General features: G+C 43.1%; 1 protein-coding gene across 3 annotated transcripts in view; it reads right to left on the bottom strand.

The window, feature by feature from the left end:
• Window positions 1–31: 31 nt before the first annotated feature.
• Window positions 32–19712, bottom strand: part of SNX9 (sorting nexin 9) — a 46237-nt gene continuing 26556 nt past the window's right edge. For 2 of the 3 annotated variants that reach the window (XM_081856285.1, XM_081856284.1), the window contains exons 7-17: window positions 19474–19627; window positions 18352–18436; window positions 12694–12819; window positions 12403–12520; window positions 9867–9997; window positions 8261–8364; window positions 7893–7996; window positions 5492–5569; window positions 4145–4221; window positions 3298–3387; window positions 32–565 (exon numbers count right to left, since the gene is read on the bottom strand). In XM_081856285.1, coding sequence (XP_081712411.1) covers window positions 407–565; window positions 3298–3387; window positions 4145–4221; window positions 5492–5569; window positions 7893–7996; window positions 8261–8364; window positions 9867–9997; window positions 12403–12520; window positions 12694–12819; window positions 18352–18436; window positions 19474–19627 — 1226 coding nt within the window. In that variant the 3' untranslated portion in view covers window positions 32–406. The remainder of the gene's footprint in view (window positions 566–3297; window positions 3388–4144; window positions 4222–5491; window positions 5570–7892; window positions 7997–8260; window positions 8365–9866; window positions 9998–12402; window positions 12521–12693; window positions 12820–18351; window positions 18437–19473; window positions 19628–19712) is intronic. The other variant, XM_081856286.1, reaches the window with a different exon arrangement.

Genomic DNA, 19712 nt, shown 5'->3' with positions numbered 1-19712 from the left:
GTCAATGAAAGGCAAAATTGAGACTGAAGTATTTTGTCTTAACTAATCAAGAATAAAAACTGACTATCTCACCCAAGGTGACCTCAGATTACACTCCGCAAACATACGCAGGTCAACACAGAAGCCTGCCTTACGTTGTTTTACACTGCTGTTCTTACATAAGCATACAGAAGACTTCATTTAATACAGTAGACGAATACTGCTACTGTTCCAGAAAGCAAGTGAAAGGGATTCCTTTCTGACTACACACAGAGAGACACGGAGGGGACACCAATGAATTCAGACAGGTGGAGAAAGCTTCTTCGCTCCCTGCACCCCAAACCATATAAACATCACATATTTGTAATGTGACTAAAATTATTCTTAAAATTCCCTTTCACCAATCCTCTTCTATCCCCATTCCCAATTAACAGTGGAAACCATGCCATTTAAATGCAAAGTACATTTTACCTTGTAGTGCATATGACATGGTGCTCACACGCTTCAGCATGTTTTGTTTATCCTGTGGGGTGATTTTGCTGGTAGCAACTAATTTATCACTTTCCTTCACTTTTTCTATTGCTCCCTGTTAAGACAAAACATCACGTAAAGCATCAACAGAAAAGCATCTCAAATTAAATTAATTAGTTTCATTTGCCTGTGTTGTATCTGCATTCATTCTATTTCCTAAGACTCCCTCCCCTCCCTCAAAAATTTACAAAACCTGGAAGGAGGAGTGTTGTATGCTAGGATCAACCACCACATACCGTATTTTTCGTCCTATAGGGCGCACCGGCCCATAGGACGCACCTCGTTTTTTGGGGTGGGGAATGAATAAAAAAATTCCCCCCCCCAAGCCGCGGCTGCTGCCCCAAGCCTTGCACACGCCTGCCCGAAGCACGGGGCACCCTCCAGAGGGCTCCATGTGCTTCGGGCTGCAGGCTGCCGCCCCAAACCTCGCGCGCCCGGCTGGACCTCCCGCCGGGTGCGCAAGGCTTGCAGACACTCGCCCGAAGCACGGCGAGCCCTCTGGAGGTCTCCGCGTGCTTTGGGTGGCAGGCTGCCGCCCCAAGCCTCGTGCGCCTGGCGGGAGCTCCTGTTGGGCGCGCAAGGCTTGCAGACACTCGCCCGAAGCACGGGGAGCCCTCCGGAGGGCTCCCTGTGCTTCGGGCAACAGGCTGCCACCCCAAGCCTCGTGCGCCCGGCGGGAGCTTCTGCCGGGCGCGCAAGGCTTGCAGACACTCGCCCGAAGCACGGGGCGCCCTCTGGAGGGCTCCGCGTGCTTCGGGCGGCAAGCTGCCGCTCCAAGCCTTGCGCGCCCGGCGGGAGCTCCTGCCGGGCGCGCAAGGCTTGCAGACACTCGCCTGAAGCACGGGGAGCCCTCCGGAGGGCTCCGCGTTCTTCGGGCGGCAGGCTGCCACCCCAAGCCTCGCGCGCCTGGCGGGAGCTCCTGCCGGGCTTGCAAGGCTTGCGGATAGCTTCCTGAAGCCTGGAGAGCGAGAGGGGTCGGTGCGAAAGCCTGCATTCGCCCCATAGGACGCACACACTTTCCCCCTTCATTTTTGGAGGGGAAAAAGTGCGTCCTATGGGGCGAAAAATACGGTACTTAATCTTCTTCCAAACCAATTCACACCATCATGGGGCATGCTATGGGAACTATAAAACCAAGCTGCAATGTACACTAGTTTTGTGCTGCTATTTATGCATGCAGCGCTGTTGCAAAACTGGCTTGGGAAAGGCAGTGGGCAGTAGTTTCAGGTCATCATCAAATGACTATGAATCTGCCATCAGTAGTTTCAAAATTAAGTTTAAATTTAAGCTACTAAAATACATTAAAGCATAGCCATGAAAGATGCTTAGCCATTTTCATGTATCCTGGAGGGGGCAGTCACAAAGGGTAAACACAGCTACAACACTGTTAACACCTAACTTGTAGTAATCAGCCTGACTTTGAATAAAATGCCTGGGTGTTGTGGGGCAGATAATCAACCGAAATTAGAGGTTGTCTATGTGGATATTTAATGTCTTAAGGCTAGATTCAACTAAGGACTTGTGCTAGCTCAACAGCATTTTCTCAGCTTGCCAACCTCTCAACTGGCTCTTTGGGTGGTCAGGAAAACCCCTAGAACAGCATATGCAGGCGGAGGAGAGGGAGGATTGTTCCATCTGGCAAGGTGAAATGCTTGCACTGATGGAACAATTTCCATTGCTCCCTAATAGTTTCTTCCACAGAAAAGTGCTCCTGAAAGTCCTCTCAAAATAGTGACTGAAACTCTCAGCTTCCATCACACTTATAAACCACAGAGACTATTTGGGGTTTCCTCAAGTGTGAGAACTATACAGTGAATATACTCTATGCAGGCTTTCTAATCTTGGTCTTCACAGGAAGCTGCCTTGTTATGAGTCAGACCACTGGAGCATCTAGCTCAGTAGTATTGAAACTCAGTGGCAGTGGTTCCCCAGTATTTCAGAAGATAATCTTTCTCAGCCCCACCTGGAGACTGAAGCGGAGTCATTTTGCCTGCAAGGCAGATGCTCTGCCACTGAGCTATAGCCCTTCTCCAAATACCCTAGGACAAGAACCCCCAACCTTTCTTGGCCTGCAGGCACATCTGGAAATCCAAGAACCTGCTGTGGGCAACACAAAATACTGTATTTTTCACTCTATAAGACACACCAGACCACAACACGCACCTAGTTTTTGGAGGAAGAAAACAAGAAAAAATATATTCTGAATCTCAGAAGCCAGAACAGCAAGAGGGATCGCTGCACAGTGAAAGCAGCAATTCCTCTTGCTGTTCTGGCTTCTGGGATAGCTGTGCAGCCTGCATTCGCTCCATAAGACGCACACACATTTCCCCTTACTTTTTAGGAGGGAAAAAGTGAGTCTTATAGAGCAAAAAATACGGGACCCATTTCCCAGTAGAAAAACTGGTGGTGCTCAGGACTGCTGCCCCCCTGCAAAAAACAGCAACAACAACAAAAACACCCTGCAGACAAAACACATACAGCCAAAAAAAAAAAAAAAAAAAGCAAACATCAAAAGCCAAACCTCCAAGGTGTAAAGCAATTCCCCAAACAATGCAAAAAAGGGCAGGCAAAACACCCATTCACCCTAAGAACAAGAAGGAAAAATACTTCCATCCACTTCAGCAACCAATCAAATACAAAACCCAACTAAAATACACACATCCCAAAACTCAGCAGGTAGTAGCAAGACCCATTTTCCTTTCCTGAAGAGACTGAGAGTCTGCATAACTTACACTATGATAGGTAGCACCCACCTCTTTAAAAGTCATGGTGAAAAAGGCTTCTTACCTTGTGAGCACCTATGATATCTGGGAAGCAACCAAGAAATCCTTTGTATTCATGATTGGTTTCCATTAGAAAATGAAGATCCTGCTTTGGCTGATAAAGAGAGGGGAAATCCAGTTATTGACTCCGTAACAATAGGTCATACAAGCTCCGCATCTAAACTGAAAATCAGAAGACTACCAATGAGGAGGGGACCATGAAATTTTGAGTGCTGAAAAATGGCAGCTCACCTACAAATTGCAAATGGATACATGTAAGAAATTGTTACTTAAAAAAAAGATAGCAAATTCAAATATAAAATCAGTGAACATAAATCATTGTATTTTACCCAATCTTTGTACAAATAGGCTTTAATACAACAGGGAGTATAAGATTTCAGGTTTTTGTTTTGCCCAAAGCCCTTTTAAAAGAGGCACATATCCTGCAAATCATGTGTTGGTGTGGCTGAATCTAGCCCCTGCCCCCTGCACTTTATAGAGCTAGCAAGTTACTGCCCAGCTCCCAGTTACACACAAATTTCCCATTCATTTACTGATACAGAAGCAGGCTTCTGCATACCATGACTATGGTGGTAGATTTTATTTCATAAAATTTATATACTGCTTGATTGTAAGGGGGGAACCTCAAAGTGTTTTATAATCACCAACTCTTGCTAAATTCTTAGCACCTTTATAATCACTCAAAGTATGCTATGAATTCCTAGGGAGACAGCCATCTAATGAGCTTTGCCCACTTGTACAACATGACCTCTTGTTTCTCTTCTCCCCAACCTGCTCCAGAAGAAGGTGGCTCACCATGTAAGCAAACACCTGCTCCATTTGAACTCACCCATGGATGTAGTATGACATACCTGTTCTGCCACAAGACTGGCAATTTCTTCATATGTTTTTCCTGCTTCTGTTATTGCTTCATGGAGGTCAGACTCTCCTAAAAACAAATGCGACACAGAGGTTTTCAAGTACGTCAAAATGAGTCGCTGAAACAAACAAAAATGGGACATGTAGAAACATCTACATTTTAAAATAAGTGTTTGTTGGTACATGCAGTGATTTCTATAGTAGAAGGTTTATAAGTATTTGTGGAAGTAAATCAATACTTAATATAAAAATCTTACTTAAGACTTACTTCAAATGTGAAGAATAAACCAATCCATGAGGAAAAATAAACTGCCTTTAATTATACCAGTAATTATAAATTTGAAACTAGCAAACTATCAGGACTAAGATGACAAAATTAAATGATAGAATCTTTATATTTTTCATATCCTTCCCTAGCCACACATGTTCAAATGTTTCCACTGAACATATCAACACAAGGCTGGGGTTTAGTTTGGCACATTAAGTTTTGGGGCAAAACAGCAGGGCTTTCATGTAGTCTAATTCACCTATTCTTTGTTTACTGTTGCAGAGAAATGCTGTAAATGTTTGGAATGAAAACATGTTCTGTGACCTCTGCAACAGAGTTCAAAGCCTGCAGAGCTGATATTGGAGAGAGGAGAGAGATAGCTGCTTTAAAATTTCATTATACAGGGCCTGGATCAGGTAATTTTAGTCTGATTGCTCTGGGTCACAACAATTAACTGATGTTCCAGACAGCTGGGAGTTAGCTATCAGTTAGGGAAAGGCTGTTGAGGAGTTGGATGAGAAGCAAAAGCTGAGGCAGGTGTGTGGAAAAGGCCTGAGTATAAATACACAATGTGTGGTTAATACATGTCTGGCAAAAAATCAGAAGGGAGCCAGTGACTGAGTTGGTCTGAGAGGCTGTCCTGTGTAAAAGTCTTACTAGAAGGGAGGTTACAACAGTAAACCACAATATTTTGATTTTTTAAGAAATCACTATCAATATAACTCTCCAAACAGAGATTATATTAATAAATCGTACTTCTTGTATTGATGCCTTTGCTTAAAACAAGTATTTAACCCCAATATCTAATCCTTATAAATCGGAGCATGACAGGGAAGGACTCATAGGCATCTTGATAGGCACTGAGAGAATAGTGTGTGGGACTAGGTAAGTCTTTCGCCTGATCCAGCAGGGCTCTTTTCATATGTTCCGCTTACCTGCCATTTGAAGGAAGTTCAGTCCATTAAAAACCCAAAATATTTATTCCGAGCTCATCCAATTAATGCAGCCCAAATACTAGAAACAGGTGAAGTTGCTTTGAAAGACAAATCAAAACAGAGCTAGAATGAAATACCTTGATAACCACTGCTATGGAAAACCACTGCTAAACCCTGTAAAGCTTTTCCTATTTTCTGGTATTCCTTGGGCAATGCTGAAAGAAAAAAAAGGATTTAACGTTAAGACATAATCTGGTAAAGCCAGAGAAATGCAATGAGCTTGTTTAAAAGCAGTGCTAATGTTTAGTGGCTATGCAGAGTTACGGAGATGAGCTCCAATCAGTGACGTAGCGTGGGTTGTCAGCACCCGGGGCAAGGCAAGTAATTTGCGCCCCCTAACCCGTGGATTTGCGCCCCCTAACCCTAACCCCCAGATGTTGCGCCCGGTGCGGCCGGCCCCCCCTGCACTCCCCACGCTACGCCACTGGCTCCAATGAGCCCAAGTGAAGTACAGTACGGATCTCATACAACTTCCCTTCAGAGGACTTCTGCTGAGATTACTTTGTTTCAAAGAAGTTTGACTTAGCATTATGCATTTATCAGAGATCTTGATTTACTAGCAATAGTTTGTTAAACCAGCCAGCTTTACTTGAAGCTGGCTTGTTTATGAAACCATTTGTTTGCTTTAATCCATCATTCCTGGCACAAACAGGAGGAGACACGGGGAAGGGATGAGTGCATAAGCTCAGTGCTTGGGCTTGCTGAGATTCATGCATGTAGTATTATGCATGAGCCAACTCAGCAAATAACTGACTACAAAACACCACCTAAATGAGGTTGGCAACCTTATCAGAGGATGGGCCGGTCGACGCTCCATCTGTCGGAGGATGGGCTGGAGCGTGTGCGCCCATGCGCTCTTCCGGGTCAGAGGAGCGTCCGTGCGCACATGCTATTTCCGGCACTCCTCTGACCTGGAAGTGCGCCGGAAACAGCGTGTGTGCATGCACACGGGCGCTTCTCCATCCCACACATGTGTGCACATGCTGTTTCCGGTGCAAATCTGGGTTGGAGCAGCACCTGTGCGCATGCACACAGGCACCATCAACCCGGACGTTGGTCCCCGCACCGTGCGGGTAAGAGCGGGGGGCGGCAGGGGTCGCCACGGGCTGGTTAGACAAGCCTCATGGGCCGCTACTGGCCCATGGACCTTAGGTTGCCGACCCCTGACCTAAATAAACACCAGTATGGCAGCCAGCCAACGTTCTTTCTGATAGTCCCTGTATTCTCCACCTCTCTCCCCACATTTACAGTTGTACCTCGGGTTAAGAACTTAATTTGTCCTGGAGGTCCGTTCTTAATCTGAAACTGTTCTTAAGCTGAGGTACCACTTTAGCTAATGGGGCCTCCCGCTGCCACGCAATTTCTGTTCTCATCCTGAAGCAAAGTTCTTAACCCAAGGTACTATTTCTGGGTTAGCGGAGTCTGTAACCTGAAGCGTCTGTAACCCGAGGTACCACTCTATTTCACGTTCACTGGCTTGATTACTAGTACTTTCACTGCCCTCTTGGTGCCATTAGTTCATTTACTTTGATCAGTGGGTATACAAGTGCTTCAGCTGCTTGGCCCAAGCTTGCAGTGTCCCCTGTGACCTCAAGATCTAATGGGAAACTCATTTCTGAAGTCCAAGGTCTATGGCGCTACATTAAACAGTTCTGTAGTGTATTTACTTTTCAAATGGCAGCTTGGTGCAGATCAGTTAAGTAGTCTGAGTCTTTCACACAGAAAATGCTTTTCTAGAGAAATTGTGCTTTTTAAAAAACATACTACAAATGGCTGATGAATCATGTATGCAAACTGTCACACTACACAACCATACCAGTAATATGAACAATAGTTCATTTCCAAATTCATTCAAAAGGTGGATCTTGGAAAACTGGCATTAATCCAGCTATACCAAGTTGGATGACTCTGTGTGAAAGACTTATTCTGCTGTGATCTTTTCTGGCAAGCTCGTTTATGCTTTCAAAACACCAAGATCTAAACCATTTACTAGCTTTGCAAATTCATTTTGTTCGCCAAGTATTCTGTAAATAAAGTTGCCTACAGTAGATAAACACATACTCATTGCAAAATCATGTGAAGGAGAAAAAAACATTCTGTAAGAGCTCTTTATACCCAGAATACACACACACACACACACACACACACACACACACACCCATTCCAAATCTTGAGAACTTATTCAAACATCTTAAAAAAACAGGATGCATGGTTAAAAAATAAGAATGCATAAGCTGTAGGGCAACTTCCAAAAGCAACATCTGTCAGAACCAGAGCTTTCAAGTGTTTATGAGGCAAGCACAGTCACTTTTGTGGATTGCATATTTTATATGGAATTAATTCATTCATTTCATGAACACTACACTAGTAGTTCTAGTCTTCTGCCAAAGTAAGTCCTGTTACACATTGTAAAAACACATTAAAAAAATAGTCAAGAAACGACAGATTTCATTGTGTTAAATATATTCCAACACTTACGTCCTGTACAGCGTTTCCAGTGTTCGTGGCCCACTGTCAACAACTCCTTAACTCCATCATCCATGGCTTTAGTGAACTTCCCAACTGCATCACATTTCTGTTCACTGTATAATGAAGAACTGAATTACACAGGGTTTTTCTCATTTTCTACTGTGAACATTTTTTATCTGGATTTTTTTTTCTTTTTGCATACTGACTAGGAGGCCACATGCCCTCAGTACTGTTTACATCCCTTTTGCAAAGTGAAAACTACATTTTAGTCCTACATTTTAGATTAAATATGCTTTATAAACAAGTGCACCTTTTTAAAAAAGCAGGCAACAGCAATTTTGAAATAAGACATGAAAACGAAGAATCCAACACCTTACATTTCTAACAAATCCAAGTCAGGTGCTTCTGGTTCCATAGTAGAAAAGACCATAACACCCACAACTTCATCTTTTTCTGCCTTCCTTTTACCGGTTTTCCATTCCTAGGGAAAAGAACAAGTGTGGCAATGTGAGACAACGCACTCTTGCAGTGACATCTTGAACAGTCATCTGTCACATAGGGACTTTGGCCTGCTCCCATATGCTTCTTGAGCAGGGCAGGGGCCTGCCATAGATCTTCAGATTCCTCCCAGTCCTCAATTCAAAACTGGTATGAAAAACAATAATCAAGCATGAAAGAAGCCGTGATCCAGACAGCCACATATGTGACTTAACATCTATCATTCTTCAGCTTCTTTTTCAGAAAGCTCCTTTCTGCAAAAATATCTTTTTAATCTTGGGGAAGTTTCACACTGAATTTTTAATGTAGCTATTTGAAAGCTGAGTGTAGCTCATTCATTGGTCACTTCAGCACTGGATTACTGCAATGTGCTCTATGTGAGGCTTCACTTGTGCTTGATCTGAAAGCTACAGTTAGTGCAGAATGCCACAGCATGATTGCCGAGAGGAGTGAGACTCTGCCAGCATAGAACACCCCTGCACAGAGATCTGTACTGGTTGCAGATTTACTGTCGGGCCAAGTTCAAGGTGTTCCTATTAATATATGAAACTTTTAACAGCCTGAGGTCATTTACTAGTGAGATTGCCTAACTTCATACATACCGACTCGACCACTTTGACCTGCAAAACTGGCACTGTTACAGATGCCACATAACTCTTGCTTCACGTTTGTAAGAAATCAATCATTTATTGTGGCAGTATCCACACTTTGGAATTCCCTGCCTATTGATGTAAGGTAGGCCTCTTTCACTGTACTCTTTTCGGCACCTGCTAAGAATATTTTTGTTTAGGCAAGCCTATCCAGATGACATGTGTTTTACTCTGGTTTTTAGCTTATTGTTTATTTTAATTTATTTTGTTTTTAAAAGTTGTTTTTTAATTTTGGGGGAGGGTAATTTTATTGTTTTATGCTTTTCGTAAACCGCTTTGAGGTTTTATTACAATCAAGAGGTATAAAAATCCTCTGAAATAAATAAAACAAGAACGATTCAAATAACTGCAGCAACAGCTTAAGCCCTGACCATGCACATAAAGGGGCTCTTTGCGTTATAACTTGGCCTGGAAAAATATCTTGCCCAAACTTACTCATACATTTTCCGGAAGGGAAGCCATGTTAATTTGTTGTTTTAGTCATACATATATAATATCGCTTAGCACTCTCTATCCACCAGTACTTTAGACTTAAGTAAGGTTAGGTAACAACTTTACCAAATTGCTGCTTGAAAAATGTTAGTGTTTGTAAGCGAGGTGCTGCCTTTGAGAAAATGGTTTTCTAGAAATAACAGCATTCCATTTTATCCCCTTTTAAACTATGCACCAAAAGGTGCATAGGTGTCATCCCCTTTCTCACAATCAAGCTGTATATAAATTTTATGAAATAAATAAATGTTAAACCAGGGACTACTCGCTACTGCTTTTGGAGATGTGTATCTAATGGCACTGTCAGATTTCTCTCAAAGCAATTAAAAGCAATTGAATGTAATACCTTTTCATCACGGAAACTAAGGAACTGCTGAAAAACTTCACTTTCTGAAACAACTGGATGACGACACATCCTGGTCATCCATGCCTGTAGCCTCTCCATCCTCATTTTGATGAATTCTTCCTCGAAACGCCCTGCAGGCCAATTAGTAACAGATACTGACATTCACGCTTAATGCCATCTATTCCCCCCCCCCCATAAGACAAGCAATTTTTAGCTTGTTTACTTATTTGAAGCCTTTTAGCCTGCCCTTCACTAAAAATCCCTGAGCAGGGTACAATATAATCTAAAATAAACAGCAAACATCCAAGTAACACGAAAATCAACAAGGGAGGAAAATACTTCTAAAATTAGCTCAATCAAATGGCTAGGGAAATAAATAGGATCTTCAAAAGGTATCTATAACCCAACAGGGTTGGCACCAACTATTTTGGGGGGGACTCAGATTTAAGGAAATGGGAGATGTATCTGTGTATAAGACGCCCGCTAATTTTTGACATTATATTTAAGGTAAAAAACCTAGTCTTATACACAGAAAAAGATGGTATATGGGGGGACAGGACATTTCACAACCTAGGTGTGATGATCAAAACTGCCCTCTTATACATGACCACATATTGCATGCTATGTGAGTCTGTTAAGAGGACATCACCACCAGATCTCAAGGACCCTACACAAAGCTGTATTGAGTTTTGCGTAAGCTGCAAGTTAGTCAGCTTATAGATTCTATGTAATCTTTCAATTTATTATAACACACACACCTGCCTGTGAAACTTAAGATGTACTTCAATTTAAAACAGAAGATCCACTTGGCTTAGGAACACTTAATCTCCCTTTGAATAATGGTGGTGAATTGTTAGGTTGCTTGTTTTAGAAAGTGGTAAGTATGGAAGGTTAGGGAAAGAAAAGCTATGGTCAGCGACAAAAAATAGAATAGCAGTGGTAATGTAGTCCATTGCAACTTGTGTGCCATTTGCAATCCCAGCAAATGACCCTTGGAAGGGTAAGAGTTCTATTTAAATCATCCACACCCAGCAGCATGCTATAAATTCACTCTAATTTTCTCTTTAAGTCACAGTGAGGCAGTGGAGTCCTTGACAAGATGCTGGAAGATAGTAACATTGTGCCCACGGGTACAATGGTGCCCTTGAAGTCTTCTCCTAGTGCTCATGAAGCCTGAAGGCTCCCCACCACAGCCTGCCCCCTAGTCATAAGTTGAGGCGTGGCAACTTTTTCCTCCCTTTAAAAGTACATAGAGCTAAAGGACAAATTTGGAAGAGCAACGCTGTTTCCTACTTTCTCTTTCAGTTCTATGTGCTTTTCAAAGTTCAGATTAAATCTACTGGATCCAACTTTTACCTAGACATCAAGGAAAAATGAAGTGTTTCTGTGCATGCACTCTATTTTAATTGTTTTTACTGCTTTGGGCTGCAAAGCACTAGATAAAAGTGAGAAATGCCACAATAAAATATAAGGCAGTGCCAAGTCTCTCATTTGTTTTGCATATGCTAATTGCCAACATTAACAGTGCATTAATACTTTCAAAACAACAACAACAACAAAAAATAGTGCATTTACCAAAGAAAATAGCAAGAAGCATACAATTTTTCTATATTACCATTTAACAAGGTTAGAGGGGAATAAACACTGATTGGAAAATAGAAGTTTTTTTCAATCTTACAATACTCAAAATAATGGAGAAAAAATTCTCGAAATCTTAATCAGTGATTCCCAATGTGCTAGTCTGCTATGGCTTTCTTTCAAGCTCATGTGGGCACTTCAGAAAAAACTGCTGGAATTCTAAGCTTGAAGCTCTAGCTAAGGAAAAAGTAAATCACTTTCTTAGTTTTCCACTTCCTTGGCATGCATCGTAGTACACACATCAATGCTCAATTTACTTCTCACGCAGTATGCTGCTTGCATTTCCAGCATTACACAGAGCTATAGAGCAGGCTGCACATCAGATTCTTTTTTACTGGCTGACTTTAAGATATCTGTTTAAAAGATCATACTTCAGGAGTACAGAGAGTCAAATGGAAAGAAATGCCAATTAATCAGAACAGAAGTGGTAAGCTTAGTTGCCCCACTGCAAGAAGGGCTATGATTTCCACAGCATAATCCTTGGACATTACATGCTGAATTACTTTAATCTTATATTTTATAAAAACTGGACCACATTCCAACACTCTGTTGGTTTCAGAATAGCCCAGTCAAGCACATAATGAATGGAAAGACAAAGCCTCAAATCTATCTACTTTTTTCAGGAAGTGTAGCATTAGGAGGCAGATTAAAGAAAGACTAGTGCAGGCTCTTAAACAAACCAGCAACAGCATAGTCTGTTCTCAACCACTTTGTTGCTGCTCTTCATTTTTATTCCTCCACTGTTCTTATGAAATTTAAGGGGATAGTTTTAAGCTGAGAAGTCCTCATTTTCAGAGTGACCCTCTTGCATTAATATCATCTTTCAGAAAAACAACAAAGCTAATAATAGAGCGACAAAACTTCCTATTTCAAGAACCATCAATTTGGAGAAGGTTACCTGTCACTTGCTTGTCTGGAAGAGATGGAATTGGAATGGCTGATCCAAACTTAATCAAGAGACGTTCATATAACCAGTCGAAGTGCTTGTATCTGTGGTTGACAGCTCGATTAGTGTTCTGCAAGATAGGCAGACAAAACACTCTTGGTTATGACTTCCAAAATATATTTACTACTATGTCTGTATAAGTCAGGGTTATTTAACTGTATGATGTAAATCACAGATAAACGATCAAAAGAATTGGGACATTTTGAGATGTCATCTAAAGAAACTTCTCTGGTACGCACTTACTGTACATGTAAGTTGATATTCGATGTAGCTCTTCAAACCATACATTTTGGAACCTTTTTTTGGATCAGCCACAACACAGTCAAATGTAGAGGTAGGATACACCCACATTGGCCCATAATCTCCAATCTACAGAACAACAAAAGTATTTATTAACTCCAAGCATGCTACACAAATCTAAAATATGCAATTGCATTTAATGCACACTAAACCTACATGTGGAGCCAATGACGCATCCATTCCATACCTGAAAGTAAATACTACAATAAGCAATCCAGAGGCTTAGCAGGCTGCATTATCACGCATAACACAGAAATGGGCCACACAGAACTTTACACCTGGATGCCAGTTTGAAGCAGGTGCCGAAACCCCCTTTTGCAAACAGCATTTTAGGATCTCTCAATGATAGTATAGCATTTCAACTACTCAGCACAAATAGCTGCCTGGGAAGAAAATTGCTCAAAAAGTTATAGTGGTGTTATTGTGCTGTAGGGTGATGAACAAAGACTTGAATCCTGTTCCCTGTGAATCCTGGTCCCTGTATTTTTCACTCCATAAGACACACTTTTCCCTCTTAAAATCTAAGGGGAAATGTCTGTGCGTCTTATGGAGCGAATATGAGGTCCCTGGGGCTGGGGGGTGGGGACCCGGGCTTCCCTTGCCAGCCCCGACCTGCTCCTTGGAGCTGGCGGTGAGGGAAGTCCGGCTTTCCCCACCGCCAGCCCCACAAGCTTTGGGAGGCTTCTGGAGGCTTCAGGATGCCTTCTGAAGCCTGGAGAGCGAGAGGGGTTGGTGCGCACCATAGAATCATAGAGTTGGAAGAGACCACAAGGGCCATCGAGTCCAACCCCCTGCCAAGCAGGAAACACCATCAGAGCACTCCTGACATATGGTTGTCAAGCCTCTGCTTAAAGACCTCCAAAGAAGGAGACTCCACCACACTCCTTGGCAGCAAATTCCACTGTCGAACAGCTCTTACTGTCAGGAAGTTCTTCCTAATGTTTAGGTGGAATCTTCTTTCTTGTAGTTTGGAACCATTGCTCCGTGTCCGCTTCTCTGGAGCAGCAGAAAACAACCTTTCTCCCTCCTCTATGTGACATCCTTTTATATATTTGGACATGGCAATCATATCACCCCTTAACCTCCTCTTCTCCAGGCTAAACATGCCCAGCTCCCTTAGCCGTTCTTCATAAGGCATCGTTTCCAGGCCTTTGACCATTTTGGTTGCCCTCCTCTGGACACGTTCCAGTTTGTCAGTGTCCTTCTTGAACTGTGGTGCCCAGAACTGGACACAGTACTCTAGGTGAGGTCTGACCAGAGCAGAATACAGTGGCACTATTACTTCCCTTGATCTAGATGCAATACTCCTATTGATGCAGCCCAGAATTGCATTGGCTTTTTTAGCTGCCGCGTCACACTGTTGGCTCATGTCAAGTTTGTGGTCAACCAAGACTCCTAGATCCTTTTCACATGTACTGCTCTCAAGCCAGGTGTCACCCATCTTGTATTTGTGCCTCTCATTTTTTTTGCCCAAGTGCAATACTTTACATTTCTCCCTATTAAAATTCATCTTGTTTGTTTTGGCCCAGTTCTCTAATCTGTCAAGGTCATTTTGAAGTGTGATCCTGTCCTCTGGGGTGTTAGCCACCCCTCCCAGTTTGGTGTCATCTGCAAATTTGATCAGGATGCCCTTGAGTCCATCATCCAAGTCGCTGATAAAGATGTTGAATAAGACCGGGCCCAAGACAGAACCCTGTGGCACCCCACTAGTCACTCTTCTCCAGGATGAAGAGGAACCATTGATGAGCACCCTTTGGGTTCGGTCAGTCAGCCAGCTTCTTTACAAGAATATCATGGGGCACCTTGTCAAATGCCTTGCTGAAATCAAGGTAGGCTACATCCACTGCGTTCCCTTCATCTACCAGGCTTGTAATTCTGTCAAAAAATGAAATCAGGTTAGTCTGACATGACTTATTTTTCAGAAATCCATGCTGACTATTGGTGATCACAGCATTCCTTTCTAGGTGCTCACAGACTGTTTGCTTAATGATCTGCTCCAGAATCTTCCCTGGTATTGATGTCAGACTGACTGGGCGGTAATTATTTGGGTCCTCTCTTTTCCCCTTTTTGAAAATAGGGACAACATTTGCCCTCCTCCAGTCTGCCGGGACTTCGCCTGTTCTCCAGGAATTCTCAAAGATGACTGCCAGTGGTTCTGAGATCACATCTGCCAGTTCTTTTAATACTCTTGGATGCAGTTCATCTGGCCCTGGAGACTTGAATACATCTAAACTAGCCAAGTATTCTTGTACTATCTCCTTAGTTATTCTGGGCTGTGTTTCCTCTGCTGAATCATTTGCTCCAAATTCTTCAGGTCGGGCATTGTTTTCTTTATCGGAGAAGACTGAGGCAAAGAAGGCATTGAGGAGTTCAGCCCTTTCTGTGTCCCCTGTTTGCATTTCACCATCTTCTCTTCTGAGTGACCCCACTGTTTCTTTGTTCTTCCTTTTGCTACGAACATACCCATAAAAGCCTTTTTTGTTGCTTTTAACCTCTCTAGCAAGCCTGAGTTAATTCTGTGCTTTAGCTTTTCTGACTTTGGGTCTACACGTGCTGGCTATTTGTTTGAATTCCTCTTTGGTGGTTTCCCCCCTTTTCCATTTTTTGTACACATCCTTTTTTAATCTTAACTCAGTTAAAAGTTCTTTAGATAGCCACCCTGGCTTCTTTAGGCACCTTCCATGTTTCCGTCTCATTGGTATTGCCTGAAGTTGTGCTTTTACTATCTCCCTCTTAACAAACTCCCAGCCATCATGAACTCCCTTTCCTTTTAATATTACTGTCCATGGGATTTCACCCAGCACTTCCCTAAGTTTTATGAAGTCGGCTTTCTTAAAGTCAAGAAATTGAGTCCTAGTATGCTTGGTTGCTCCTTTCCGCTGTATAGTAAACTTCAGAAGAGCATGATCACTCGCGCCTAATGATCCTTCTACTTCTACCCCACTAACCAGGTCATCAACATTGGTTAGGACCAGATCTAAAATGGCTGTTCCTCTTGTTGCTTCTCCCACTTTCTGGACAACGAAGTTGTCTGCAAGGCCAGTGAGGAATCTGTTTGACCTTATGCTCTTGGCTGAGTTTGACATCCAGCAAATATCCGGGTAATTGAAGTCTCCCATTACTACTATCTCCCTTCCTTTTGCATGCTTGGCCATCTGTTCCAGGAAGGCATCATCTATGTCCTCCGTTTGGCTTGGGGATCTATAGTAAACTCCCACAATGAGGTCCCTGTTATTCATCTCTCCCTTAATTTTGACCCAAATGCTCTCACTTTGGCTTTGAGGTTCTAAATCTTGGATCTCTTCACAGGTATACACATCCCTGACATATAACGCCACTCCTCCTCCTTTCTTGTCTGGTCTGTTTCTCTGAAATAGATTGTAACCCCCCATTATTACATTCCAGTCGTGGGACTTATCCCACCAGGTTTCAGTGATGCCTATTATGTCATATTTAGTTTGTTGTACCAAGAGCTCAAGCTCATCTTGTTTATTACCCATGCTTTGCGCATTAGTGTACAGACATTGAAGTCCATTAATCATTCCCCTGTGTCTCTTATTTAAGGATTTTTTCCTCCCACCACTAGGTCTGCGTGCTGTTTGCTCCATTTGGTCTATGACATTTGGATGATCATCTTCATCAATTGATAGACTCCTACCTTCAGGAGCACTGTCTTCCTCCCCCACATTAGTCAGTTTAAAGCCCTCCTGATGAGGTTTCTGAGATTTTTGGCAAAAACATTCCTCACAACCGTTGTGAGGTGCAGCCCATCTCTTGCCAGAAGTCCATCTTCAAGAAACTGCAGTCCGTGATCTAAGAATCCAAACCGTTCCTGTTTACACCATTTGCGAAGCCAGCTGTTCACTTCCACTATTTTTCTCTCTCTCCATGGGCCACGTCGTTCAACTGGGAGGACAGATGAGATGACAATTTGTGCATTTAATTGCTTCAATTTCCTGCCCAGAGCCTCATAGTCTCTTTTGATCTTCTGGAGGCTATTGTTTGCAGTGTCATTGGTACCCACATGAACCAAGAGGAAGGGGTATTTGTCAGTGGGTTTTATGATTCCTTGCAGTCGTTCAGTTACATCTTGGATCTTAGCCCCGGGGAGACAGCACACTTCCCGAGACATCTTGTCAGGCCCACAGATCACTGCTTCTGTTCCCCTCAGTAGGGAATCCCCTATCACCACTACACGCCTCCTCTTAGGTTTGGTCGGGGTTCTTCCGTGATCTGTCCGTTCCAAGGTCGCCTGCACATTCCCTGAGGACTGACTTTGCTGCTCGTGTTCATATACCTGATCGACTGTAACGAGGGAGAGATCCTCAAATGGAGTCTGTTCTTCGTCTTCCATTCTAGGGGAGAGGACCTCAAAGCGATTGTGTATTTCTAAACAATCAGAGCGAACCCTGGGCCTCCTACTTCTTTGAGTCACGTTTCTCCATATATCTGGCTCCTGTGTTGGTGAACTAGCCTCCTTCTCAGGGGAGTCCCCTGTCGTCTCCTTGGTGGAGATGGTGTGCTCTGTTGCTTCCAAGAAGAGCTCCAGCTCTCTAATTCTTTGGAGCGTAGCCACACGTTCCTCCAGTTGCTGGACTTTGTCTTTTAAGAGGGCAATCAACATGCAATTGCTGCAGGTAAAACTGCCTGCAACCTTTGGCAAGATGGCAAACATTGTGCAGGAACCGCAGGTGACTGCAGCTGTTCCCTCACTCTCCATCTTGAGAACGTGTCGTTGGGGCTGGCTACAGTGGTCCTTCATCATAAGAAGCGTGCAGACAGGACAAGTAACTCCCCCCCAAAAAAACCCCTAGGTCTCCCCCAACAAATGTTTGAGACTAGCTCCCCTAAATCTAAAGATAGATCAAATTGCGCGCGCCGCTGCCCTACAAGCTCTGATAAGCTCCTCCCACAGCTAATCACCTACCTCAACAGAAACCCTGCCCCCTCTGACCTTTGCACAGGGAGAGCAGCTAATCAGCCACAAGAAACACACACAGGAGAAAACCCTTTTTGCTCCTTCTTCAGCCGCTGCCCTACAAGCTCAACCAATCCCTCTCGCTCTCCAGGCTTCAAAGATAGCCGCCTGAAGCCTCCTGAGCGCAGCGGGAGCTCTTCGGGTTCCTTTCGTAGGAGGGTAGGTACCCCTTCGGAGGCTTTGGGTTCCTTTCGTTGAAGGGTAGGTGCCCCTTCAGCTAAGGCGCAGCACCCCTTCAGCTAAGCGGGAGGAGAAATGGAAGGGGCTCCGTTTCTCCTGCCGCTTCGCTGAAGGGGCTCTGCGCAGAGAGGGGGAGGTTTTTTTTTCTTGTTCTCCCCCTCTAAAACAAGGTGCGTCCTATGGTCGGGTGCGTCCTATAGAGCGAAAAATACCGTACGTGCTTAATTTCTGGAAGAGTGCCCTTGAGGTTTCACAGTTCCCATGGAAGTATGCAACATACTCAGCATGTTCAAGGCCAGACAGGCTTTTCATTCAAGAAGCACTTTCCTAAGTACATACTGTTTTGGCTAAAAGTGAGTATGTATATGTTTACACACTAATGCCACATGCAGTTGCCAAAGATAGATATGAATACAACACACAACACAATATTTTAAACTTACAATTATAGGAATTTTCTCTTTGGGTTTTGCTAGCTGCTTTGACAAGAGATACTGCTCCACTCCAGGTTTTGCAAATCCAGGAAATCTGATCAGAGAAATTAAGTGATTGAATCCTTCTTTCATAGGCTCTCTGGCAGATTCAGAACTGCTTGCCATATTTTATAGACATTTGGTGTATCCAAGAAGGTAAATACGTTTGTTACCAAAACAATGGTGCTGAAATGATCTAGTTAGTTACAGACCGGGCAACAACTGCATTAGGAGTATATAAATATGCACCTACAATTAAGTCATTGCTGAGTGGCTGAATTCAGCCAATCAGAACAAACGGTGCAGAGGAACTGTTAGTACCAACTGTCACTATAACACCATATAAGAGGCCTCTTGAATTCTCTTCTGTCATTTGATAAACTGACAGTTACATTCTTCCTCAGTTCAGAATCCAGAAACATTTCAAGTGCATGAAAAGGCCCAGTCCTTAGCAGGAATTTCATCTCCTCACTTCCCAATCACCCCCTCACTCTTGACTGTATTACTAACTTTCTGTTTTAAAAGTGACAGACAGACAAACAGAATATCCAGAATGTATATCTCATTGCAGAGCCGGACAACTGGGCAGAAGGAGGCTGCTGAAGAGTGGGGGTGGAGGTGCATACAAAAGCCCCGTGGGGCAAGGGAGTGCAAAGGATTAATATCTCTGGCTGTAAGCAAGAACTATCCTGTTAAGACTTAACTAAAATCCACTTGCTGCAGAAAATGTGAAAACTAATAAACTATATTGTCAAATCATTCCAGCTGTTCAAAACCAGCAAAGGGGCACCAACATTTTGGTCCAACATGTCCACACAAAAGAGATGAGAAAGCTCAATTGAAGGGCATATTTTATTTGAGGAAATAAGTTTTGTTTGGGACTTATAAATAGGTTTTGTTTTTGTTTTTTACTATTTTCTTTAGCTGAATACTGATTTTGTTACCCTTTCCCACTGAAACAAGTTTATTATTCATAAACTTTACATGGAAAATGCACTACAACTTGTGAACACAGTCAACTATTCCATTTTAAATTCCTCTTTAAATTTCTATTTGCCCTACCCCTACCCTATTCAGTGCTGCAGTTCTTACTTGTTAAGTGGTAGCTTCATAGCAGCTCCACGGCTATTGCCACGCTGAAGCCCTGCTGGGTCTGAAGGCTCTGCCTCTTTATATCCAAGATAGGGTGCCGCCGTTGATTTTGGGTCATCCCAATCATCATCCCAGTCATCGTCATCAGCAGCCGCTAAAGAAGAGACAATACTAGTTGCATACATAATATCCAAACCACACTTAACGCAAACAACAGTGCATCTAATTAACTGGCATCT

The sequence above is a fragment of the Podarcis erhardii genome (assembly GCF_964252035.2).
Source record: "Podarcis erhardii genome assembly, chromosome: 3".
NCBI classification, from domain to species: Eukaryota; Metazoa; Chordata; class Lepidosauria; order Squamata; family Lacertidae; genus Podarcis; species Podarcis erhardii.
The sequence above is the reverse complement of the archived record's forward strand: the minus strand, read 5'-3'. Positions and strand labels throughout refer to the sequence as shown.